The sequence below is a fragment of the Rutilus rutilus genome (genome assembly GCF_951802725.1).
Source record: "Rutilus rutilus genome assembly, chromosome: 14".
In the NCBI taxonomy this organism is placed as follows: domain Eukaryota; kingdom Metazoa; phylum Chordata; class Actinopteri; order Cypriniformes; family Leuciscidae; genus Rutilus; species Rutilus rutilus.
This window is the reverse complement of record NC_140219.1, coordinates 3272501-3299036: the sequence shown is the minus strand read 5'-3', so window position 1 is coordinate 3299036 and position 26536 is coordinate 3272501. Positions and strand designations below refer to the sequence as shown.

General features: G+C 35.6%; 2 protein-coding genes across 4 annotated transcripts in view; one reads left to right on the top strand and one right to left on the bottom strand.

The window, feature by feature from the left end:
* Window positions 1-15074, top strand: part of LOC311304139 (soluble guanylate cyclase 88E-like) — a gene marked incomplete at both ends in the record, with an annotated part of 28292 nt that extends 13218 nt beyond the window's left edge. The window contains 9 exons of the mRNA XM_084431000.1: window positions 786-915; window positions 1480-1626; window positions 2753-2899; window positions 4449-4605; window positions 5748-5857; window positions 12082-12171; window positions 13780-13917; window positions 14755-14880; window positions 14928-15074. Coding sequence (XP_084287126.1) covers window positions 786-915; window positions 1480-1626; window positions 2753-2899; window positions 4449-4605; window positions 5748-5857; window positions 12082-12171; window positions 13780-13917; window positions 14755-14880; window positions 14928-15074 — 1192 coding nt within the window. The remainder of the gene's footprint in view (window positions 1-785; window positions 916-1479; window positions 1627-2752; window positions 2900-4448; window positions 4606-5747; window positions 5858-12081; window positions 12172-13779; window positions 13918-14754; window positions 14881-14927) is intronic.
* The window catches only part of arl3l2 (ADP ribosylation factor like GTPase 3, like 2), a 298428-nt gene that overhangs the window by 266724 nt on the left and 5168 nt on the right, over window positions 1-26536 (bottom strand). Inside the window, exons 3-7 of one of the 3 annotated variants that reach the window (XM_084430564.1) lie at window positions 26485-26536; window positions 26316-26366; window positions 23385-23570; window positions 22913-23003; window positions 19051-19391 (exon numbers count right to left, since the gene is read on the bottom strand). The exon at window positions 26485-26536 is cut by the window's right edge and continues 65 nt beyond it. In XM_084430564.1, the coding sequence (XP_084286690.1) occupies window positions 22956-23003; window positions 23385-23570; window positions 26316-26366; window positions 26485-26536 (337 nt within the window). In that variant the 3' untranslated portion in view covers window positions 19051-19391; window positions 22913-22955. Of the gene's footprint in view, window positions 1-19050; window positions 19392-21456; window positions 23004-23384; window positions 23571-26315; window positions 26367-26484 lie in introns of those variants that run through there. The other 2 variants (XR_014629843.1, XM_084430565.1) reach the window with 2 other exon arrangements.

Here is a 26536-nt window from a genome sequence, read left to right as displayed (position 1 = left end):
TAGTGACTTCAACGGGTTGAAGGTCCAAATTGCAGTTCAGCTTCAAAGTCTCGACACGATCCAAGCCGAGGAATAAGAGTCGTAACTAGAGAAACGATCAGTCATTTTATAAAAAAAAATATATATATATTTATACTTTTTTTAACCACAAATGGCTGTCTTGCACGTCCACGACTTCACGCATTACGTAATCACGTTGGAAAGGCTGACGTAGGCGGTAAATGTAGGGTAGGGTGAAAAACTCCATCTCATTTTCTCCTCCAACTTCCAAATCGTCCGATATCGTTGTTTTACCTTTTTTTTTTTTTTTTTTGTAAATGCCGTTTGACTTAGTCTTTGCACGTTGGCTTTGTAAACAGAGCTAGATACAGAGCTAGGTATTTCTGCCTACATCACGCGTGACCTTTCAACATGATGACGTAACCCGATCACAGCAAGTACGAGAAGAGTGCAACCATTTGTGGTTAAAAGTATGTAAATGTTTATTTTTTTATAAAATGACAGATCGTTTCGCTAGATAAGACTCTTATTCCTCGGCTGGGATTGTGTCGAGACTTTGAAGCTGCACTGAAACTCACATTTGGACCTTCAACCCGTTGGACCCCATTGAAGTCCATTTAATGGAGAAAAATCCTGGAATGTCTTCCTCAAAAACCTTCATTTATTTCTGACTGAAGAAAGACAGACATGCACATCTTGGATGACGTGGGGGAGAGTAAATTATCAGGACATTTTAATTCAGAAGTGAACTAATCCTTTAATGCGTGTGTGTGTTGTCTTTGCAGCATGGAGAGTTTGAGTGCCATGTTTAAGACAGGGCTGTACATCAATGACCTGAGCATGCATGACTCCAGCAGAGATCTGGTGCTGGCGGGAACTCAGCAGTCGGAAGAGCTCAAGAGAGCCCTCATTCAGGTACAGCTGGCTCTCTTTAACGATCTGAGCGCATGGTCTAAAAGGGTCGTCACTATTCTCTTAATGAGTAATGGGTGTGTTTTGGGCGTAATGTGCAATAAATCATCTCCCATTCCCTTTAAAAGTCAGTTGCGCTCGCGCCATGGCAGATTCGCTATTTACATGATGGAATTAGCAAGCGAAAAAACTGAACGCTTCTCTAGCGAGGAAATGGATCTGCTCGTGTGTGAGGTTAAAGCTGTGTGTGTATGTGAGTGTGTGTGTGTGTGTGTGTGTGTGTGTATGAGTGAGGTGGTTAAAGCGCAAGCAGAACATCTACGGGACAAGCCGGATTCCATCTACGGGACAAGCCGGACAAATGGGCGCAAATGCATTTGCTATTTAAACAACGTGTCGCAGGACATGAAAATGATAACTGCGTCAGGCTGAAACTAGCAAAACACACTTGCGTCGCGCCTGGCGCTGCATTGCACCAGGTGTGTGATAGGGCCCTGAGTGTCCTGCTTTTAATGGGCCAGGACACTCAACTTGCATATCTCTGTCTTTCTCTTTCTGCATCCACAGGAGCAAAAGAAATCCAGCAAACTAGAGGAAAGCATGAAAATGTTGGACTATGAGATGAAAAAGACGGATGATCTTCTGTACAGGATGATTCCTAAACCCGTTGCGAAGCGACTGCGTAAGGGAGAGCCGGCTGTGAACACCTGTGAGGTCAGAACATCTGCAGCGTTCACGACCAGGGTCCAAACCAATCACGTTTGTTTCGTAGTTATTGATTTTCATGAAGTTTATTTATATACAGTCAAACCAAAAAGTATTCAGACACCATATATCATTTGTTATATTTTTTTATAGTGTGTGTATGACACTATAGTTCATTTATGTAAGTTAGGATAGCAAGGTGTCTGAATAAATTTTGGTTTGACATATATATATGACATATATATATAACTGCACTGACTCAAAACTCATGCAACAATCGATTAAATATATTTTCAGCATTATTACTTAATTCATAAGTTTGGGGTTTTGGGGATTTTTTTCATGTTTGTGAAAGAAGTCTCTTCTGCTCACCAAGGCTGCATTTATTTGATCAAAAATACAGTAAAAAATGTTAAATATTATTATGATATAAAACAGCTGTTTTCTATGTGAATATATATAGTAAAATGTAATGTATTCCTGTGATCAAAGCATCATTACTCCAGTCTTCAGTGTCACATGATCCTTCAGAAATCATTCTAATATGATGATCGATAAACATTTATGATTATTATCAATGTTGAAAACAGCAAATTTTTGTGAAAACCGGGATGCATTTTTTTTTTCAGGATTCTTTGATGAATAGAAAGTTCAAAAGAACAGCATTTATTTGAAATGGAAATCTTAGAAATCTTCTGTCACTTTTAATCAGTTTAATGAGTCCTTGCTGCCTAAAAGTATTAATTTCTTCTTTTTATTTCAACATAATCTAATTAGCAGATTAATCATTCATAAGGTCAGCATGAAACTGAAGTTGCGCTGGTCTTTTCTTCTCTATTATGTCGTCTATCCGAGTGAAACGCTTCTGGAACAAGAACAAATGTGGGCGGGGCTTGATTTAGTCTGTGTGGAATTGATTGGCTGGTTGTGGTTTGCTATTGGTGGAGCTCATGTGAGTGACAGGTTGCTCCGCCCACATCATCAGAGAAGAGAAGAGATGCTGCGAGAGGAACTTATTCTGATTCAAGATTATGAGACACATTCATTTTAAACAATAATGATGTGCTCGGATAAGAATTGTCAAATTTGATTTTTGCTAATGAACTTTCTGTAATGGTTTCTCAACCTGTTCCAGGTGTTTCCTGATGTGACCATCCTGTTCAGCGATGTGGTGGGCTTCACTCGGATCTGCAGTCACATCACACCCATGCAGGTGGTCTCCATGCTCAACACCATGTACACACTCTTCGACACGCTCAGCGAGAAACACAGAGTGTTCAAGGTCAGATCATTTCTTCTGTGGTTTCAGCAACATCACATGTTAAATCGGGTGTTTTGCTGCGTTCATGCCATGACTTTTACAAGTTGTAATTAAAAGTTCTACAAAAACGCTTTTTACAAGTCGGAATTTTGTAATTATACAGGGGAAGTTATTTTATTAAAGATTACGAGGTTTTTTAGATTACGAGATTTAAGTTTCAGATTTGATTTATTTCCAATTAATAATTTTAGTGCTTCAACTTCAACTTATTTCAGTTTATTGCCTACAAATTTCCATTTAGTTTTAATTTTTTCAAATAATATTCGTATTTTAATTTATTTCAGCTTTATTTCAATTAATTAATAAATTTCAGTTTTAGTTAACGGTAATAACCCTGATTCTGACACCTTTTCTGAAGTCAAGTCAACTTTATTTAAGTCCGCTTTATACAATACAGATCCAAAGCAGCTTTACAGTGATAAACAGGAGAATGATTCAATGATGACAATAAAAGGATCACTGTAAAAAATGAATCATGAGTCTTGTAATTTTCATTAAAAAAATTGAGGTGATCATCAAAAATATTATGTATATTTTATTAAGAAAATTGTGGTTAGGGTTTTATTGAAAATATTGAGAAAATTTCACTAATAACACCAAGAGATGCATTTTCCTATTTTTTTTAAGGAAACAAACACAATTTTAAGGCTTGAATTGAGGAACTGATAAACCTCATAAAATTAAGGAAAATGGGCTACCTATTTATTTTAAGAGAATTAGCTCATTTATGTGGTTTTATTTAGAGACACCATTGTTTGTTCCCAGCATGCTTTGCACATGGCTGGAAATGGAGAGTAAATCTTGAAATTAAGTGTTATTTCATGTGTTTTTGAGTAAAGGGAAACATCTGTTAATGTTTAATGTTCAGGTATGTTTGACATTTGAAAGAGTTTCTATTATGTTAAAGTTTTGATCGTTACCATTGTGCAGAAGAGTAGGGCTTATGGTTAGGTTGTGAATAACTGCATTTATTTAATATTATGAAGCATATTGTTATATACATGTAGCAATAACTCTGCTAGTGATAGTGCAATAACAAGTTTTATTCTGTGCTGTCCTAGCAGTATACAGTCTTTTCATAAAACAATATATCTCAAAGTTAAATATAAACAGGTCATATCCATTCACTTGACTTCACACAATTTTGAGAATAAAAAATACTTCAAATAAAAAAGCACATTTCACTAAAAAATTGTGTGTCATAGACTAAATAAATTAGGGCATTTTACATGATTTAATCAGGTAGATTCCATGAATGAAATCAAGCTTTAACTACTAAAAAATATTATGTGTAATATTGTTACCATAATTTTTTTAAGTAAATAGCAGTAACATTTTTTACAGTGATGCAAAAATGTCATTGTGTTGATTCAGATCATCAATTATTAAATTAGTTCATCTCATCGTTAACGCAGTTCTGCAGAAAACAGTGATGATCCAATAGTGTCAGTGAGTGCAGTCAGATCAATAATATTGTTGAATTGTGTGTGTGTGTGTGTGTGTGTTTCAGGTTGAAACTATAGGTGATGCGTACATGGTGGTGGCAGGCGCTCCAGAAAAGACAAAGTTTCACTCCCACAATATTTGTGACATGGCTCTAGATATGGTTCGCTCTATTGATCATCTCAAAGACCCGTCCAACGGGAACAACATCCAGATCCGCGTGGGTACGTCCTCTCTTATTTATATCTGTGTTGTTGACTAAATGAACTCTTATATAGACATTATACGCCAGAGAAACAAGCGCACAAGAATCTGTTTAATTTTGTCTTTGAACTTCCGGTTTTGCGTTCGCTCTGTATATCTCTACGGCATCGCTGTCCAGGAGTAATTAGCTGGAGAAGTGGATTCACTTATTGTAGAGTTAACATGTTATCATGATCATTGTAATGTTGGATGTCTTAACTAATGTCAGTAAGACCGGGAAGATTTTAAAACGAGTGGTTCATTCATAAATCCGTAAGATCCCTTCATGTGGTGGAAACACAAACCGGAAGACCGTCTTTCCACCACATGAAGGGATCTTACGGATTTATGAATGATTTGGATTCATGTACTATTTCTCAGACATTAGCTCTGTTTCAAAACTTAGTGAGCTGCCTACCCAGACAGCATTTTAAGGTGCCATATGCATGTTTCAGAAGCAAAATATGGTAGGCTACTGTTGATACCCATTTTTGGCCAAACATTTGGATCTCAGAGAAAAAAAAAGATTCAAGATGGTGGACGAGGGAACAGAAATGCCAAATATGAATTAAAAATATACTTTAATTTCATTAAATACTGAAAAGTATGAATATAGAAGTATTTAATTTAATAAATTATTCAAATAATTTTGTTTATAATATATATACAGTATGTACATGAATATAATATACAGTAATGGACTACTTTACACAATACATACCATTTAAAGGGTAAGAGTCTTTTAGAAAGAAGTCTCTCCTGCTCACCAAGGCTGCATTTATTTGATAAAAAATACAGTAAAAATTTTGAAATATTATTCCAGTTTAAAATATCTGTTTTCTATGTGAATATATAGTAAAGTGTAATTTATTCCTGTGATCAAAGCTGAATTTTCAGCATCATTACTCCAGTCTTCAGTGTCACATGATCCTTCAGAAATCACTCTAATATGATGATTTGATGATCAAGAAACATTTATGATTATTTATATTAAAATAATATAAGTGGTGCTTCATATTTCTGTTCTATTCATTCTTTGATGAATAGAAAGTTCAAAAAAACTGCATCAGAGCTGTTTGAAGAAGCTTTTTTGCTGATATTTTATTTTTCATTCTTCTCTCAGGAATTCACTCTGGTATGGTGGTCGCCGGGGTCGTAGGTCACAAGATGCCTCGCTATGGTCTTCATGGGGATACAGTCCACACGGCTTCAGCCATGGAGTGCAATGGGAAGGTAGATGCATACATATTTATTATTAAACTTTATTATATTTATACATAAATATAATCATTAGCTACATTTCCATCGACCGTTTTAATGCGAGTTCTGGGATAACGCATGAATAAAAATGCTAGATGGAAACGGTAAGATGCACAAAAACGTTTCAATTGAGTCAGTTCATTTTAAATTTTTATCTGATAAAAAGACACGCACATAAACTGAATATATCCCTCGATGCGCGACTGGACTAACCAGCGGACCAATCGCATCGCAGCATCTCAGATGTTGGTTTGGTGTTTCTGAAACGCCCGAGCCGAAGTCTGTCATCAGAATGATTGGGTTTAATTCCCTCCAGAAGCGTCTCACATGATTGAGTTCTCAAACAGCAGCATCCGAACGCTGGAGAACATGACAGCGTTTACTGAGACGCAACTCATTAATGATGGAGGAAAGAAGAGAAGAGCCACAGTTTCTTCCCCGACTCCAGCAACGTCCATTTTTATTACTGATATTTCCCGCCAATTTTCCAGGAAGTGACGATTTTGTTCTCTTGAACACATGGGATGGAAGCGCTGCTTTATTCGCAGATGTTTTATGCCATATTCCAAAAGTTAAATTCGTAACTTTGGATGAAAGCATGGCTAATGATGGATGTGCATGATTGATTATCATATGCATGATTATCTTATTCTTGTGCCATAACATTTGCATGGCACTTCAGAGGAATATCATCGGAACAAATATCCATGCCAGTCCAAAATCACATGCTAATACCACATTTAGTTTTGTTTTTTGTTAGTGTTTCAGGAATATTTTAATGAATGCTTTAATTAAGCAATTAGCCATGATCACATGGCAGAACATTTCACACTGGTCTGATATTTGTTCGTGTGTCTGACACTGCAGGTTTAAGCAAGTTTTATTCTTTCTTTCAATAGTAGTTGCTTGTACTTTCTGGAAAGTTTTCCTTAAACCAGAGATTCACTGTTTTTTTTTTTTGTCAGCTGATTTAAAATATTTACTTGAGATTTTAAGTTAGTATTTCAATAATTTGACTTACAGACTTAAAAACAGACTTGCTTGTTCATGGTTCTCTGATACTGGTTAATAGTCCAGAAAAAAAAAAATATATATATTTAACAGGATATACAGGACATTCTCCACATTGATCCGCATGCGATCGTACTGACAGCTCAATGTCCTTCCCGCCCTCCTCATCCTCAGATGTGTGCACTCTGGGAATTCTGTTTCAAAAAATAAATAAAATAAATTATATATATATATATATATATATATATATATATATATATATATATATTAGGGCTGTGAAAAGATTAATCGCGATTAATCGCATCCAAAATAAAAGTTTGTGTTTACATAATAAATGTGTGTGTACTGTGTATAATTATTTTGTATATATAAATACACACACTTGCATGTATATATTTAAGAAAAATGTGTTATTTATATATACAAATATTTATATTTATATATAATATAAATGATATGTTAATATATACAGTATATACATGCAAATATTTCTTAAAGGAGTCATAATGTAGAAATTTCACTTTTCCACGAGAATCAATGTATGTTATGATTGCATAATGATTGTACACTGGCCGGGAAGCCGATATTTAAAAGTGAAGCGTTTGTTTACCTCAGGGTTTGTAAAATAGGCCACGTGCACGCGCACGAAAAAACGAGATTTTGATTTCTTCCCCCTCTTGACGTCAAGACGGGGGAGGATATACCAAATATGGACACCGCAAACCTATGCCGCGGGAAGCCCGCCCCTCTCCCCCTCTCCCCCTCAGATTCAGTTTAGTCGACTCGCGAAAGATGGAGAAACCGAGTGCACACCTGAGATGCTCTGTGGTTGACTGCCACAAACAACATGCAAATGTGTTTTATCTACCAAAAACGGACGAAACTATCAGGGAACAGTGGAGGAAATTCATTTTTAATGATGCTGTCCCAACAACTCTTTCAAGTGGCGTATCATTAGGTGTGTGCGCTAAACATTTTACACCGGAATCATTTACAAATTTGGGGCAATATCAGGCGAACTTGGCCTCGAAGCTCCGTTTGGGACAAGGTGCCATCCCAACCATCAGGGACTTGCCAGAAATTGAAAAGGTAAGACTGTGTTTTTATTGCTCTACTGTGGTTAACAAATAGCAGCTAACTGCTAATGCGGCTATTGTATGTAACGTTACCTTCGAGGTAAACACGGGGAATGGACTCTACGAATGCTAGCCACATCTTTCCACTTTGTTTTACACTAGCAGCTACAGTAGTGACGGTACAGGAGTCCATGCTCAGTGGCTAAAACTGTTTAAATGCAAGTATAACATCACGTTGCATGTCTAAAGAAGAAACATATTGAATGTCTAAATAACCACAACGTGAAACAAGGCAAAAACACCACATGATAGTAAAAATCTCAAAACCACTGTAAGCTGATAAAAAAAAAAACCTACATCTCCGTTAATGTAATCTACATTAAATAAAAGGTAAATTTATGTGGGAGAAAATAGCAACACACGTTTTTGCTCGAACTGATGTTAATGTATGTCTCAGTCAAAATGATTGTCTTTACCATTCAGAGACATCTTGATGTAGACGTGCATCCAACAACTCTACATCTTCCCTTTCCAGCTCTGGTTCAGAGTCCGGCTCAAACATGTACGGTTGAATCCCATATGTCGCGGCCGGGTCGGGTTCATTGACAACTTGCGCCATGTCAGTTTGTAATGATGCTGAAGTTACATGCGGTGTTAACCCCCCTCCTTCCTGCAACCAATCAACGCGCCCCTCATTTGCATTATTATAATGACCGTCCACGACAGCCAAAACATCGCATCAGATCTCGCGAGACAATAATGCCTTTAGAAATAAGGGTCTGAGGGGCTCTGTGTTGATTTTTTTTCCACTTTTCTTTTTTAGAAGTGCCTGAAAGACTATAATAGAGCATTGGGTACCAAAGTTAAAACAACATTATGACTCCTTTAAATAAATACATGCATGTGTGTGTATTTATATACAAAATAATTATACACAGTACACACACATTTATTATGTAAACACAAACTTTTATTTTGGATGCGATTAATCGCGATTAATCTTTTCACAGCCCTAATAAATATATATATATATTTATTATTATTATTATTATTATTATTTATTTATTTTTCTCGAAAAATCTCTTAAATTATATAAATAATTTAAGAGATTTTTCAAAAAAAAAAAAAAAATAATAATAATATATATATATATATATATATATATATATAAAAGAATATTTTCCAGAAAGCATCAAATGTTCCAATTTTGTGCACAAGTTTAATTCACAGCTTTGAATGAAAACACAGCTACTGATATTTGCCTTAATTACTTGAAGCAGAAATAAAAGGGTAATATCGAATGCTCATTAGTGTGATGTGTGTCGGTTTTATTGAGCGTTTCTCTGGCCGTTCACAGGCCCGAACCCCCCCGGCTGTCTGATTGATTTTATTTATTAGTTTATTTAATAGGGACCATGCATATTCATGTACATTGTTGTATAAAAATACACCATGTAAATATGCCAGAATTAGTAAAAAGATACTATTTTTCATCTGCAGTCCCTAAGCCAGTAACATAAAACCTAACAAAAAAAAACAAAAATAACCAACAATCATACAACATTCATTCACTATGACAACAATACACATAAATAGAAATATACATCAACAATACAAACAAACAAGACAAAAATTCATAATAACAATGACATTATACATTCACCACTACACTACATTAACAGGGAAAATGTATGACTAATAGTGACCAATATTAATGACTAATGTTACAGTTAAAGGTGAGTACATGTCTGATTATCTAAGAGCCACTGTTTTAATTGAGTTTTAAAGGAGGTGAATGAAGGACACTCACGTATCACAAGGGGCAAGCTATTCCAAAATTTACCACCTATTATTGATAATACATTTTGTCCAAAGGTGGTACGTCTAAATGGTATCATACAGTCCCCTTTTATAGAGGCCCGTGTACTACCTCCGCTTGCAAGCCTTTGAAAAAAGGCATGCAGTGGAGGTGGAGCAAGATTATTTAACACCTTATAAACTAGACAAATGTACTTGAAACGTTTGAAATTGTCAAAACTTAAAAATTTATGTTTCTCTAAAATATTGCAATGGTGAAATGACAATGCCTTTTTATCAAAAGTTTTAATGGCTTTCTTGAATAGAGATTCAATAGTTTTAAGACTCGATATGCTAGTTAATGACCAATTTATGAAACAATACTCGATATGTGAAAAAATCATAGTATATAAGAACAACTTGGCTGCTTTGGTGTTAAGAAATGGCCTGACTTGTTTAAAATTCTGCAAACTAAATTTAACTTTATTTGCCACCTTTTTTACATGATATTTGAATGTTAAGGTGGAGTCATATATTACTCCTAAATACTTAAATTCATTGACAACATCAAGCTCCTGTCCTCTAAAAAACACATTAGAATGTGACACCTTCATACATTTTTTGGTGAACACCATACAGACTGTTTTTTTGGTGTTTAAGTAAAGACACGACCTAGTAAGCCAGTCATCAATGTGAGCCATTGCTGATGTAAGTGTGGATGCTATCTCTAAGTAGTTCTTATCATGTGTAAAGATTACAGCATCATCTGCATACATCTGGACATCAACATTTTTACATGCCTCTGGCAGGTCATTAATATAAAGTGTGAACAAGATCGGACCAAGTATAGAGCCTTGGGGGACCCCTACTGGACATTCACTAAATGGAGACTTTGAGTCATTAATACAAACACATTGCTTTCTACAGGACAAGTATGATTTTATCCAGTTGAGAGCTTGCTCAGAAAAATTAAAATATGCCAATTTAGATAAAAGAACTTCGTGATTTACAGTATCAAAAGCTCGCTTTAGGTCTAGGAAAACAGCACCAACATAAGAACTCCTATCTAGGTAGCCTTTAACCTTTTCCAAAAACAAACAATTAGCTGTTTCTGTTGAGTGATGGGCCCTGAATCCAAATTGCATAGGGTGGAGTGAATTATTGCTTTTATTGAGATGTTGAATCAGTAATTTAGCCACCCATTTTTCAAGGATTTTAGAAACAACAGGTAGAATACTGATTGGCCGATAATTGTCCATATCCGATCTTTCCCCTGATTTAAAAATGGGTGTGACCAGGGCCATCTTCCATGCTGATGGCACGATAGATTGACTTAAAGACTGATTAATCAGATGTGTAATGGGCTGTATAAAGACCTCTTTATGCCTTTTTAAAAAATTCGTATCAAGGCCATAGATATCCATGGCCTTTGAATTTTTTAAGCTATTGATAGTGTTTAATACCTCTAATTCAGTTATTTGTTGTAGGTAAAAAATTGGCTGTGCACAACTAATGGAGCGAATAGAGTAGCTAGGTGAATTAAAAAGTTGAGTTATTTCATAGACAGAGTCTAAAAAGAAAGTGTTTAGTTCAGTAGCTATGATAGTTGGATCTGTAACTAATTCATTGTTGATTTTCAACTCTAAAACTTTGTTATAATTCTGTTTTCTGCCAATCAGCTTGTTAATGGTTTGCCATATCCTCTTCCCATTTCATCTAGCCTCTTTGATAGTATCAATGAAAAAGTTAGCTTTAGCTTGTCTCAGCGTTTTTATTACTTTATTTCTTAATGATGTAAATTTTTGTCGGTCTGTTGTAAGACCTGATTTTAAAGATTGTTTCAATAATTGATCTCTTTCCTTCATAAGTTTCCTACATTCTACATTTAGCCAGGGCAATGTGTCCCTGCTTTTCTTATGGCTCCGCTTTCTGAGGTAGGGTCCCATAACTTTATTAATTGTTGACATAAACTGATCACAGTCACTCTCCAGATCTCCTTTAGAGAGGACCCCGTTCCATTCAATCTCTCCTAATGCTACCCCAAGGTTTTCCTGTTGACCAGTTGGAACTGATTCATATTTACATATTGTTTTGGCTGAGGAAAGAAAACGATATTTTTTTAGCTTCCTGGCAAAAAGAATGATATTATGATCTGACAGCCCTGTCATTAAATTTAAGGTCTTAGTAATGCGTTCTGGTCTATTTGTGAATAGTAAATCTATTTTAGTTTCAGATCGATTAGTTAGTCTTGTGGGTTGTTCAATTAACTGTGTAAGATCTCACTGTATTGATGGACTGATCTGTCATTGATAGGAAATGCACATTCAGCTGAGCAGCGCGACTTACGAGCACCTGAAGGGAAGCCACTTCATCTTTGAGAGACGTGGGACCATCACCATCAAGGTCAGTCACTAAACAACTGCACTGAATAACCAGGACCACCTGAGGTCCGATGAGCTGATCCCATACCCAGCGGACCACCTTTACAGTTAGTGTCGCTTACTAAAGCTTTAACGTTAGAGTCGTTTAATAAAGAAAGACAGCTTCTCTTACGGAGTGTCGATTTACACAAAGTGCAAATAGCCCGTCTATTTACACTGACTCTGTCTGATTCAGTCACACAAAATTACAAAAGAAACCTGTCTGATAACAGGATCAGTGTCTATTCGTACGGGATTAACTTTACCAGGGTAGATGGAGTAATGTAATTTTACCACAGGACGTCTGTAATATTAATGGCCAATTCGCACGGGATAAGAGATCTCAGTAAACTAGCAGAAGTGGGAGAGTAACTCGATTTGCTCTCCTGTCGTCATGTGTGTGTTACGCTGCTTCCTGATATCACGTGCGCAAACACATATAACCTATATTTATATATATAAAACGGTTATGTCCGGTCGAACGGTGTATTAATGAACTTCAGATTGGGTTGTGTTGGTAATAGACACTTACCGAACGCTAAAAGATGTTTCGTGCCTCTAACAAGTGCTGTCGATCTTCTTTCTGATCTGAATGGTGTGTGTGTGTGAAACACTTGAGTTTTGCCACAGACTCGTTCCAGCGTCTAGAACGCAACTGATGCTTTATCAAGCGTCTCCATACTTGGAAAAACGCGGAAAACTACTTTTAAAAACGAAATATTAACGTTCATATTTACAGCAGGTCTATTCGCATGGGACTAGTATCACCCGAGGTCATTTTTCCGGACGGAAAAGGTAAAAGTCACCGTAATCTTTACTGACATTGTCCGTCATGATCACTGAGATGCACATTCAGACGGGACTAAAATCACAAAGAAGCTCTTTACCCCTCCTCTCCATGTTAAACTAGTCCCGTCCGAATAGGGCTTTAGACTCGTTCTTCTCTGAACTTGGAAAGGCCTTTATTTTAAATTAAAATTTAAGAAAATATTCGAAAAGTGGAAATAAAGTGCCTAACGGTTATTTAATAGTGGGAATAAAGTGTTTATCGGCTAGGGATAGGTGTAGGGAAGGGACAAGTAATGTCCCAATAAAGCAGCATCCAATTATGATTTTAATAAATATAATCATATACACTGACTGAATATATTATTATTATTGTATATTGTTTTATAATATACCACAATACACAGAGGTGCAAAGAGTTTCTGCCACTATATGCACTAAATATAAATATCATTAAAACTACTATTTACGCTAAATTCTGCTATTTTCGCTTAGTGTAAAGAGCCGCTGCCTTTCTGTCATGTGATTCATTTATTGATTCAACCTTAAACAAAATAACTAACAGTGTTGGGGAAAGTTACATTTAAACTAATTACGTTACTTTTTATGGAAAGTAATGTTACGCAAAGGCATTGGTTAATAAAGTGAGATTAAATACATAAAGTATGTTATGTTATTTAACATTTAATTATTGCAGGTTTGCATTTCACAGTTTTTATTCACTTTGAGGAATACTGATTGTGTGGAGTAAATGCATCAATAGCCCTCATGTTTGCTGAGAAAGATCCGACTTTTTCCCTGGCAGGGGAACGTGGAGATCGAGACGTACTGGCTGAAGGGAAAGCGGGATAAAGACGGGAACGCTCAGGCCGCCTGCCCACAGTTTGAGGCTCAGACCATCAGTAAAGCCAGCGCTTCTGCTCCGGAAACACACACTGATGAGGTAAACACACCATATCATCACCAAACACGACAAATGTGGAGCTAAAATTCATTTATCTGTTATCTTAGATGGACTTTGAATCATTGATTATATTATATTATATTATATTATATTATATTATATTATATTATATTATATTATTATTATATTATATTATATTATATTATATTATATTATATTATGTTATGTTATGTTATATTATATTATGTTATGTTATATTATATTATATTATATTATATTATATTATATTACTTATATAAATATATGACTTTAGCTCTTATAATACTTTTAAAAAATCTTATTTTCATGTTTAAATGTAAATGGCCAGTCTGGAAATACACATGTTCTCATTAACATAATTTTATGTTTTTTTTTGTTTTATATATATATATTATATTACTTATATAAATATATGACTTTAGCCCTTATAATACTTAAAAAAAAATCATATTTTCATGTTTAAATATAAATGGCTAGTCTGGAAATACATGTTCTCATTAACATAAAATTATGATTCTTTTTTTTTCATATATTATATTATATTACTTATATAAATATATGACTTTAGCCCTTATAATACTTTTAAAAAAAATCATATTTTCATGTTTAAATATAAATGGCTAGTCTGGAAATACACATTCTCATTAACATAATTTTATGATTTTTTTTTTATAAAATACGTTTATTAATTCTTAATCTTTAAGTTTTTTTTTTTTTTTTTTAATGTTTCTTATATTATATTAAGTGTTATCATTAGAGAATCATAGTGTATTGTAAAAGCTGTTTGCAGGATGGCTAAGAGCACTTACTGGTCATTATGACTGCTCTTCTCCTCAGGTGTTTCCCTCAGTGACCGGTGAAGATGAGGACGATGTGAAGTCCCTCCGCTCTCAGCGCATGACGATGAAAACCTCGGGAAACTCTCGGGAGGAGTCCGTGAAGGAAGAAGCGTCGGTCAGTACGGTGAGATATAATAAAACACACAGATAATATCAAACCCTCTCTCTCAGTCTCATTATGAGGACGTTCTGCAGGACAACAGCCTCCAGGATCCACACGTTCAGCTCGACTCGGATGAGTTTGACGGTCGAGATTCTCCCTCTGGATCCTGTGATTCCCACGGCTCCGAGAAAAGCAACACGTGCTCCGTGTGCTAATCACAGTCATCATCACGTGTATTATTACAGTGTAAAACAGCAGTTTTCTGTGAATATATGTAAAAAATGTCATTTATTCCTGTGATCAAAGCTGCATTTTCAGCATCATTACTCCAGCCTTTAGTGTCACATGATCCTTCACAAATCACTCTAATATGAGGATTTGATGCTCAAGACACATTTATGATTATTATCAATGTTGAAATCAGTCGTGGTGCTTCATAATTCTGTTAACTTTTTTCTTCAGGATTCTTTGATGAATAGAAAGTTCAAAAGAACAGCATCTAATTGAAATATAATGTCTTTACTGTCACTTTTGATCAATTTAATGTGTCCTTGCTGAATAAAACCATCAGATGAAATCACAAGTCATCATGACGTGTCTGTTGTAAAGTTATTGAGATTAGATGTATTATTGAACTGAAATGTGCTTATCGTGTTTTCTCATCTCTACTCCGTCTCATTCAGCTTAAAGCTTTATTAATCTCTGTTCACTTTAGCTGCATGATTTTATGGTTTATATTGACAGATATCTTTATTCATTCATTTTTTTTAAGAATCTCACAAAGAAATGTCAGGCTCATATTTCATCCCAAAATCAAAAGGAAAAAGAGATCATTTTGCATAGAGAAAAATCACCTATTTTAAAACCATTATTATTCATTAGTGACATTATTTGCATGACAAATTCTCTGTTTTTGTGTGTGTGTGTGTGTGTGGGGGGGTAAAATCAGCATAAATTAGCAAATACCATCGTGATGTATAAGTACTTGACATTTTTAAATCATTTTTTGTAACAATATAAATGTCTTCAACCCCGGGCCCACACTTCTGAACGGTGGTGTACATTTTTTGCGTTTTGATTGTTGCAAATATGACTTGGGTTTAGACCGTTTTCATCAAATCCATCCAGTGCTTTGATACAGAGCTTGATTCAGATGTCATTTCTTCACGCCTCATTAGTGATAGTATGATCTGGTTAGTTGTTCTAGTGCTCATGAAGACTCGTTTGCCTTTACCCACCCTGGTGTTGTTCTGATGCCGTTTGCTCTTCTTTCTTTTATGGAACACAAAAGGAGAATTTTGCTTGCGCTCGTCCATACGAACGCGGTGAATAGCGACTCTGTCTCGCCCAGAAAAACACACAAGTCGTGAGAAATCAAGATTAATAAATACACAACATGAAATACAACGCCTAGAAACCCCTGAAAATGTATCTGACACCCCTAAATGTACTTTCATTAAATATTGAAGAGTGACGGAGTGACTTTTAAAGCGTGTATCTAAATAAATAATCATAATACATATATAAGTATAACTCTACATATATAGTAAATGTCATTCAGGTGTTCCATGTATACAAATAAAATGACATAATGTGTACAATATGCATACAGCAAAACAGCGCCGTTCATAAGTTTGGGGTTTGTGAAAGAATTTCTTCTGGTCACCATAGCAACATTTATTTGATGAAAAATACAGTAAAAACAGTGAAATATTATTACAGTTTAAAACAGCTGTTTTATATGTGAATATATAGTAAAGTGTAATTTATTCCTGTGATCAAAGCTGAATTTTCAGCATCATTACTCCAGTCTTCAGTGTCACATGATCCTTCAGAAATCACTCTAATATGATGATTTGATGATCAAGAAACATTTATGATTATTATCAGTGTTGAAAACAGTTGTGTTGCTTCATATTTCTATGAAAAGAAAAAATATATATTCTTTGATGAATAAAAAAGCTCAAAAGAACAGCATTTATTAGGGATGCACCAATACAGATACCGATAACCGATAATTCTTTATATTTGAAAGCCGATAACCTATAAATTGGCCGATAAATCTAAATCCAAATTTTTATACAATTTTTGAGAGCCTGATTACAAAAACAAAAGTCTCACCATTAAAAGCCATGTCCCAAACACACAATTATAATGTTCTCATCATAATTTTATGTAGCCGATATGACAAACTGTATTTTTTTTGTGTGATTCTGATCATATTTCAAGACATTTAAAGCCATCATGTTGAACAGTTGCGCATCTGAAGTGTCTCAGCTGAAGGAAACAATCCATTATTTATCGGCTTTGATATATCGGCCAAATTTTCTTATCGGGCCGATAACTATAAAATTAAAAATAATCATATATCAGTACCGATACCAATGTGGTGGCCGATATATCGTGCATCCCTCGCATTTATTTGAAATAGAATCTTTTGTAACATCATCTTTTTTTAAATCACTTTAAAGTGTGCATGATGAATAAAATTATTATAAAAAAACAATTAAAAAACTCTTTCTGACCCCAAACTTTTCAACAGCCAATCAAACCGATGTTGCACGATGGGATTTTTAGTCCAGGTTGTGATTCATAAAAATGTAATAAAATGGAGAGAAAAAGATGCGTTTTCAAACAAAAACGTATTAGTGTAGAATCGTCCATAACTATCTTTCTTTTTCTTTCTCTCAGTCTCAGACGGTGTTTCCCGTCGAGGGCCCGGATGAGGAACTGCGCCTGAAGGTGGCGCTCTCTCGGCTCAGACTGCAGTCGGGCTTCTGTCGCTCCTCTTTCTCTGGTGTCTGCAGGGAACAGTGGAAGCAGAAGGTGTAGAAGAACGCCATCAGGAGCAGGACACACACCATGCAGAAGATGAGGACGGCGAGGATGGTGTGAATGTGTGTGTCCTCGGAAGAAGGAGTCCCTGCAGACGTCACGTTCCCAACGGCGGCGTGTGCCATGATGGCGGAGAGGGGGATTATGGGTAGGTTTATTATCACTAACCTGCTGTAGAGGTGAAGACAGCATTTAAAGGGGTGGTATAATGACCTTTTCACAAGATGTAAAATAAGTCTCTGATGTCCCCAGAGTGTGTGTGTGAAGTTTTAGCTCAAAATACCCCACAGATATTTTTATATAGCATGTTAAAGTTGTCACTCTTTGAGGGCGAGCAAAAACACACCGTTTTGTGTCTGTCCCTTTAAATGCAAATGAGCTGCTGCTCCCGGCACAGGGGGCGGAGCTTCAAGAGCTTGTGTCCTTTTACCTCACACACACATGCACTGAAAATTTCACAAACCTTTAACCTTTTATGTTCAAACCAGAGTCAGACAATGATGGAGAGACTCAAGAAGAAGTGACGACATGTGGACAACATTTCTGAATGGTTAGTTGAAGAATTTATGTAGCTTATGTGTAGTTATCTTCTAGTCATTGATTAGCATATTCTGTCTTGATAATCTATAAATCGTGTTCAGGGGGCGGGGTTTATGTAAATTCTAGGGTTGGTGATGTCACTAACCCGGGAGGAATGTGGTGTAGTCTCTACCAGCCGTTTGTTGTAGTCCTTAAAAAGTGATTTCTTTAAAAGCAAATATCTCCCTTTGCTTTGAACTTTGAGCGTCGTAACTTTGCAGATGTTGTTTATGATCAAACAGCAACATTACTGTGGTGAATCATGTCCAGTTTACAGATCACTGAACAATAAAAGTAAAATACTGTAGAGATTTTAAAATACTTACTGTATATATATATATATATATAATAAAGCCATTATTATTATAATGCACTTTTTACATCATAAAATTATGTGGCAATTATATAGGATCTTAATGATCTAAGAATATTTTTTTTTCAGAATGCAATATTGAATTTCTTATTTCTTTAAAATTATTATTTTATTTTTTTTCAGTGAAATATGAGCTGGACGTGTTCTTGATGGACTCTGCGATATTCATACATATTTATAAACTAATAATTTAAATTAATATTATTATTATTCAGCTAAAAAGTTAAAACATTGTAATATAGTATCATTTAAAATGAATGCTTTCTACTGGAATATACAATTTTAAATGGGATGAATTTGAATTTTCATGCATGAGTTTTCAGCAGCTATTACTTCAGATATCATTCTAATATGCTGATTTAATATGTTTTGTGGAAACTGTGATTCTTTTTTTCTTTTTTATTCTATAAAGTTAAAAACAGAAACATATTTTTTTTGGTAACAATTTCTAATGACCAGCAACACATTCAGCATGTGAGGTCTATACAATACAGATGCTTACATTTACACAACATTGACATTTAGACAATAATTGGATGGAAAATGTCAATTTTGATTAGTACTCTCAGTATAAGTTTGATCTACCAGTAGTTGATGGCTCAGTCAAAAAAGAGCATGCATGGCAAGAAATATTATGCATTATCTTGTTGTCTGGTCTGAGGAGACTCACCCTGTCAGTTGTGATCTGTGAGAGTGTCTCCTGTGAAGATCAGTCCTCTTGTGTTTGCATTGCAGAATCCGCTCACTAAACGAAACAAACAAAGAACTTAAGAAAGGATGGAGAGAGCGAGGGAGGAGAGGCGGTCAATGTTGCCATGGAGACGCTCAGCGAGTGGATGAGAGCTTGAACGTGATGAACGTCAGAGTGTGATGACAACTCAACAAAGACGAGTCGATAGATAGATTAAAAATTAACATAAAAATGAGTCTTGTTATTGCTATAACATCTCATGATGAAGTGTGTGTCTCCATTCATGTTATGTGAGATGAGATGCATAAGTGTGTTCATGGGTTATTATATTCAGTCAAACAGGGATGGATAGATAGATAGATAGATAGATAGATAGATAGATAGATAGATAGATAGATAGATAGATAGATAGATAGATAGATAGATAGATAGATAGATAGATAGATAGATAGATAGATAGATAGATAGATAGAACGATAGATAGAACGATAGATAGAACGATAGATAGATAGATAGATAGAACGATAGATTGATAGATAGATAGAACGATAGATAGATAGATAGATAGATAGATAGATAGATAGATAGATAGATAGATAGATAGATAGATAGATAGATAGATAGATAGAACGATAGATTGATAGATAGATAGATAGAACGATAGATTGATAGATAGATAGATAGATAGATAGATAGATAGATAGATAGATAGATAGATAGATAGAACGATAGATAGATAGATAGAACGATAGATAGAACGATAGATAGATAGATAGATAGATAGATAGATAGATAGAACGATAGATAGAATGATAGATAGAACGATAGATAGAATGATAGATAGATAGATAGATAGAACGATAGATAGAATGATAGATAGAACGATAGATAGATAGATAGATAGAACGATAGATTGATAGATAGATAGATAGATAGATAGATAGATAGATAGAACGATAGATAGATAGATAGATAGATAGATAGATAGATAGATAGATAGAACGATAGATAGAACGATAGATAGAACGATAGATAGATAGATAGATAGATAGATAGATAGATAGAACGATAGATAGAATGATAGATAGAACGATAGATAGAATGATAGATAGATAGATAGATAGAACGATAGATAGAATGATAGATAGAACGATAGATAGATAGATAGATAGAACGATAGATAGATAGATAGATAGATAGATAGATAGATAGATAGATAGATAGATAGAACGATAGATAGATAGATAGATAGATAGAACGATAGATAGATAGATAGATAGATAGATAGAACGATAGATAGAACGATAGATAGATAGATAGAACGATAGATAGAATGATAGATAGATAGAACGATAAATAGATAGATAGATAGAACGATAGATTGATAGATAGATAGATAGAACGATAGATAGATAGAACGATAGATAGAATGATAGATTGATAGATAGATAGATAGATAGATAGATAGATAGATAGATAGATAGATAGATAGATAGATAGATAGAACGATAGATAGAACAATAGATAGATAGAACGATAGATAGATAGAACGATAGATAGATAGAACGATAGATAGAACGATAGATAGATAGATAGAACGACAGATAGAACGATAGAAAGAACGATAGAATGATAGATAGATAGATAGATAGAACGATAGAATGATAGATAGAACGATAGATTGATAGATCCCCCCCCCCAGATCTTAATGTGAGCATCAGTGGATGTATGCAGATTTTGATCATGCAGTTATTTTGTGTTGTGGTCTATATGTATACATCAATTATGCGAAATAGCTTATATTAAAATAGCAGTACTGAATAAAAACAGATTGCATTTTTTTTAAATCCCTCCTTTTTAAATTATTAACATTTTGCAGATTCTCCAATTACTCCAATCTTAAGTAGTTTCTTTCTCTTGCAAAACACATTAGAGAAAATATATATTTAAAAAATCCTTTAAATGTATTTTATTTAAATCTAATAACAATTTTATTTACAAATCGAAGTGAATCATTCTGAATTTGCACAAAACATTTGTTTTGAAGCCTCCTCAAAACTGCACAAATAAAAAATTTAAAAAGTATTTTATGGTTAAAATGTAAACAAAAGATGTCAGTGGGGTTAGTAAAATAATCTTTATTGTTCTTGCTCCATGCACAGATATTTTTCTTGTTTTAAGCACAAACTCACTCACTTTTGATGCACTTTCCAGACTTGTGTAATGGCAAACGTTTCAAAATAAAATCACTTTCTTCCTTACAAAAATAAAAACAGACATATTTAAAGGAAAATGTGGACACCTTTGGAGCACTTATTGTTCTGATTATATGCAAATCATCATGTGTGGTTATTGTACTGCAAAAAAAAAAAAAAAATCCTTTCTCAGTATTTTTGTCTTGTTTTTTTTATATTTAAACATTCTTAAATCAAGATGCATACTTGAAGCAGAATCGCTAAAGATATTATGTCCTGTTTTCTGAATACATTCATCTAAATTAAGTATAATAATATTAATATCAGCCAATGGGGGTCAGAAAAATCATTTTAATTCAAAGAGAAAAAGTTTATTTTTCTGAAGTCATTGGCAGATTTTTTTTCTTGTTTTATACAAACTCACTTAATTTTGATAAAACATTTTTTCAGAAAACAAGACTTAAGGCCCTATCACACACCCGGTGCAATGCAGCGCCAGGCGCGACGCAAGTGTGTTTTGCTAGTTTCAGCCCGACGCAGTTATCATTTTCTTGTCCTGCGCCTCGTTGTTTAAATAGCAAATGTATTTGCGCCCATTTGTGCGCCCATGAGCTGCTGGTCTGAGAACGAGTGTGTGTTCTGGTGCATTGTTGGAGAGTTGCTATTTTGAGGAACAGAAATAGACTGAGCCGTTGACCGACTGAAACCTGCTCTAAAGTCAATGGCGCAATATATATATTTTTGTTATTTAAAGAGCGCGTTAGTAATGTGTGCCTACAGGCGGATCCACAACACACGGTATACTCTGCTTATTACACACACAGGGACGCACAGCAGCACACACACATGCCAAATATTTAAAATAAAAGGATTACAATGTAAAAGATTATTATTGTGTACATAAAGATATGGTGAATCCGGCTTGTCCCGATGATGTTCTGCTTGCACACTTTAACCTCGCGCACGAGCAGATCCGTTTGCGCTCTAGAGACGCGTTCGGTCTTTCCACTACCAAATTCCGTCATGTAAATAGCGAATCTGCCATGGCACGAGCACAACTGGCATTTAAAGGGAATGGGAGATGAGACTCTGATTGGTTTAACCGCACGTAAATCCCAAAACACACCCATTACTCATTAAGAGAATAGGGAAAACCCTTTTAGACCATGCGCCGGGAGCGCCGACCATTTTTCCGGTCGTTAAACTAGCAAAAGTGGATTCGGACGCCCTAAGTGAACTTGCGCCCTGCGCTTTAGACCATGCGCTTAGATCCTTAAAATAGGGCCCTAAATATCTGAAGTCATTTAGCATCTCCAGTAAAAAATGTTTTTGGATATTTGCACTGGAAAACAAAACAAAAAATACTGAGTAAGAACATACATTTTTTTTTTGCAGTGCATATGCTTGTTCAGCTCAGGAAAGTTCACTTCTTCCTGGTGATGAGGTTGTTGCAGATCCAATTCATCCCGTCCTGAAAACACACAGAGAGAATGGAAGACTGAGGTGATGCTGTTCTGACCCAAACTCTTTAGTCTTTAGCGGCCCCTAACAAATTAATAACTTTTTGACAACAAAAATGAAACATCACTGAACTTACTTAAGCTGGACTATAAACGCTATTTTCTTCTAAAAACAAACTCTGTTGCATTATTTTCCTGTTATCTCCGTAAAGCTGCCTTTGAAACAATCTGTATTGTAAAAAGCACTATATAAATAAAGGTGACTTGACTATGTCCTGAAAACACACAGAGGGAATGGAAGATTTAGGTGATGCTGTTCTTAAACTGCTGTGAAGTAACGAGATACACTGCTAGTAGTTGTGTGTGTGTGTGTGTGTGTGAGTGTTTCTCACCGGCACTCCCTCTCCGGTGAGCGCAGAACAGGCCTGGATCTGCCAGACTCGATCTCTGTACGTGTGCAGGTTCAGACCCTCCGCGATCTCGCTGGATGGAGACGCCGTGCCTAAATCCTGTTTATTGGCAAAGATGAGGATGGGAACGCCTGCGAGGTTTTCCTCGTCGATCAGCTCTGACAGTTCCTGCAGACACACACATTTGATTTATTATCTGTGCACATCATTAGTGTTTTAAATTCATGCGTCTCATAATCTTGAATGAGAATAAGTTCCTCTCGCAGCATCTCTCCTCTTCTCTGATGATGTGGGCGGAGCAACCTGTCACTCACATGAGATCAGCCAATAGCAAACCACAACCATCCAATCAATTCCACACAGACACAATCAAGCCCCGCCCACATTTGTTTCTGTTCCAGAAGCGTTTCACTCGGATATACGACACAATAGAGAAGACTAATGCAACTTCTGTTTCATAAAATAAAAAAAGATTACAAAAAAAATTGTAACAATATAAATGTCTTTACTGTCACTTTTGATCAATTGAATGCGTCCTTGCTGAATAAAAGTAGGCCTTATTAATTTTTTTTTAAATCTTACTGACCCAAACTTTTGAATAGTAGTGAATCAAGGTTTCCACAAAAATATTAAGCAGCAAAAACATTTTCAACATTGATAATCAAGTAATATGAAATGTTATTATCTATAGTTCCCTTACTAGGGAAAAACTAATAGACCTAAACCTCCCTAGTGAAAAATCCCTATACCAAAATGTATTTAAATTACATTTATTTCATACTAAGTACAGAATAATACAAACCCATTAACATAATTACCTGATAGATTGCTTGAGACTTACTGATATAAATATAATTAAACTTTATTTGGAGTGCTTCTTTATTGCACAATGCACATTTCTTAATATTAAGCCTAAAATGTGTTTAAAAATAACTATTAGTACGGATAGTATGTATAATATCAGTCTTTAAATGCAAGATATTTGCAATAGTTCCACTTTAACACAATCAAATATACTTCAGTTTATCTTTAGTTGGACATCAGCAGTATTTCTGGAAAACCAAAGAGCATTAAGTACAAAAGTAGTTGTTCCAATTTAACAGAATTTAAGTATATTCATTTAGTATACCAAAAGTGCAATTTCAGGGTATTTATATTAAGTAAATAAATATGTAAATGTATTTGTAGCATAAAATACATGTATTTCAAATACATTTTAGTATATTTATTTTTCACTAGGGCTTACATGCAGTTTTACAGTAAAATACAGTTTTTTGGAAGTAAAAATAAATAAATAAATAATCAAAGCCGTAAACTGTCATTCCCAAAATTCCCTGTCCGACACTTCACATTTGATGGGTTTTAATTATGTATTTTGATAATTATGTTTCTTCTTAGTTTTTTCTTATCAGTTATGCACATATGATGTGTGTGTGTGTGTGTGTGTGTGTGCGTGTGTGTGTGTGTTTAGATGCACCTCTGTCGGTGTGAGTGATGTGTGTGTGTGTCGGTGTGTTTAGACTCACCTGTGTCGATGTGAGTGATATGTGTGTGTTTAGACTCACCTGTGTCTGTGTGTGTGTGTGTGTTTAGACGCACCTGTGTCGGTGTGAGTGATGTGTGTGTGTGTGTGTGTGTGTGTGTGTGTGTGTGTGTGTGTTTAGACGCACCTGTGTCGGTGTGAGTGATGTGTGTGTGTGTCGGTGTGTTTAGACTCACCTGTGTCGATGTGAGTGATCTGTGTGTGTTTAGACTCACCTGTGTCTGTGTGTGTGTTTAGACGCACCTGTGTCGGTGTGAGTGATGTGTGTGTGTGTGTGTGTGTGTGTGTGTGTTTAGACGCACCTGTGTCGGTATGAGTGATGTGTGTGTGTGTGTGTGTGTTTAGACGCACCTGTGTCGGTATGAGTGATGTGTGTGTGTGTGTGTGTGTTTAGACGCACCTGTGTCGGTGTGAGTGATGTGTGTGTGTGTGTGTTTGTGTTTAGACTCACCTGTGTCGGTGTGAGTGATGTGTGTGTGTGTGTGTTTGTGTTTAGACTCACCTGTGTCGGTGTGAGTGATGTGTGTGTGTGTGTTTAGACGCACATGTGTTGGTGTGAGTGTTGTGTGTGTGTGTGTTTAGACTCACCTGTGTTGGTGTGAGTGATGTGTGTGTGTGTGTGTGTGTGTGTTTAGATGCACCTCTGTCGTGTGAGTGATGTGTGTGTGTGTCGGTGTGTTTAGACTCACCTGTGTCGGTGTGAGTGATGTGTGTGTGTGTGTGTGTTTAGACTCACCTGTGTCTGTGTTTGTGTGTGTGTGTGTGTTTAGACGCACCTGTGTCGGTGTGAGTGATGTGTGTGTGTTTAGACTCACCTGTGTCTGTGTGTGTGTGTGTGTTTAGACGCACCTGTGTCGGTGTGAGTGATGTGTGTGTGTGTGTGTGTGTGTGTGTTTAGACGCACCTGTGTCGGTATGAGTGATGTGTGTGTGTGTGTGTGTGTGTGTGTGTGTGTTTAGACGCACCTGTGTCGGTGTGAGTGATGTGTGTGTGTGTGTGTGTGTTTAGACTCACCTGTGTCTGTGTTTGTGTGTGTGTGTGTTTAGACGCACATGTGTCGGTGTGAGTGATGTGTGTGTGTTTAGACTCACCTGTGTCTGTGTGAGTGATGTGTGTGTCTTTTTAGTTTTTTCTCATCAGTTATGCAAATTAGGGATTTATGTTACATCTTATGTTGTTAAATGAATGTTTACAGGATTATTTTAGTGTCATGAGTGTCAGATGACAGAAATCCCAGATTTCCAGTAAAGACTTCTGAACTCCACTGTGTGTTTCCCTTGTTTTACGGTGTAATTTAACACAGCTCGCCGCTAACACACAAGGAACAAACAACTTTTGTCCCGGTATTTGCATATAATTCCGTGTCTTACCAATCCCGTTTCCTCGAACCGCTTCTTGTCAGTGCTGTCAATGACATAAACCTACAGATGAACCAGCAAAACAAGTCTTGTTAGAATGCAAATAGTGACATTTGAAACATACAATTACTGCTATTTCTTTGTAGTATTGTGCTGTCTTTCTAAAGTAGTAATTTCTCACCAATAAATCAGTGTTTTCTAGGTATTTTTTCCAGAAAGGACGGATCTTCCTC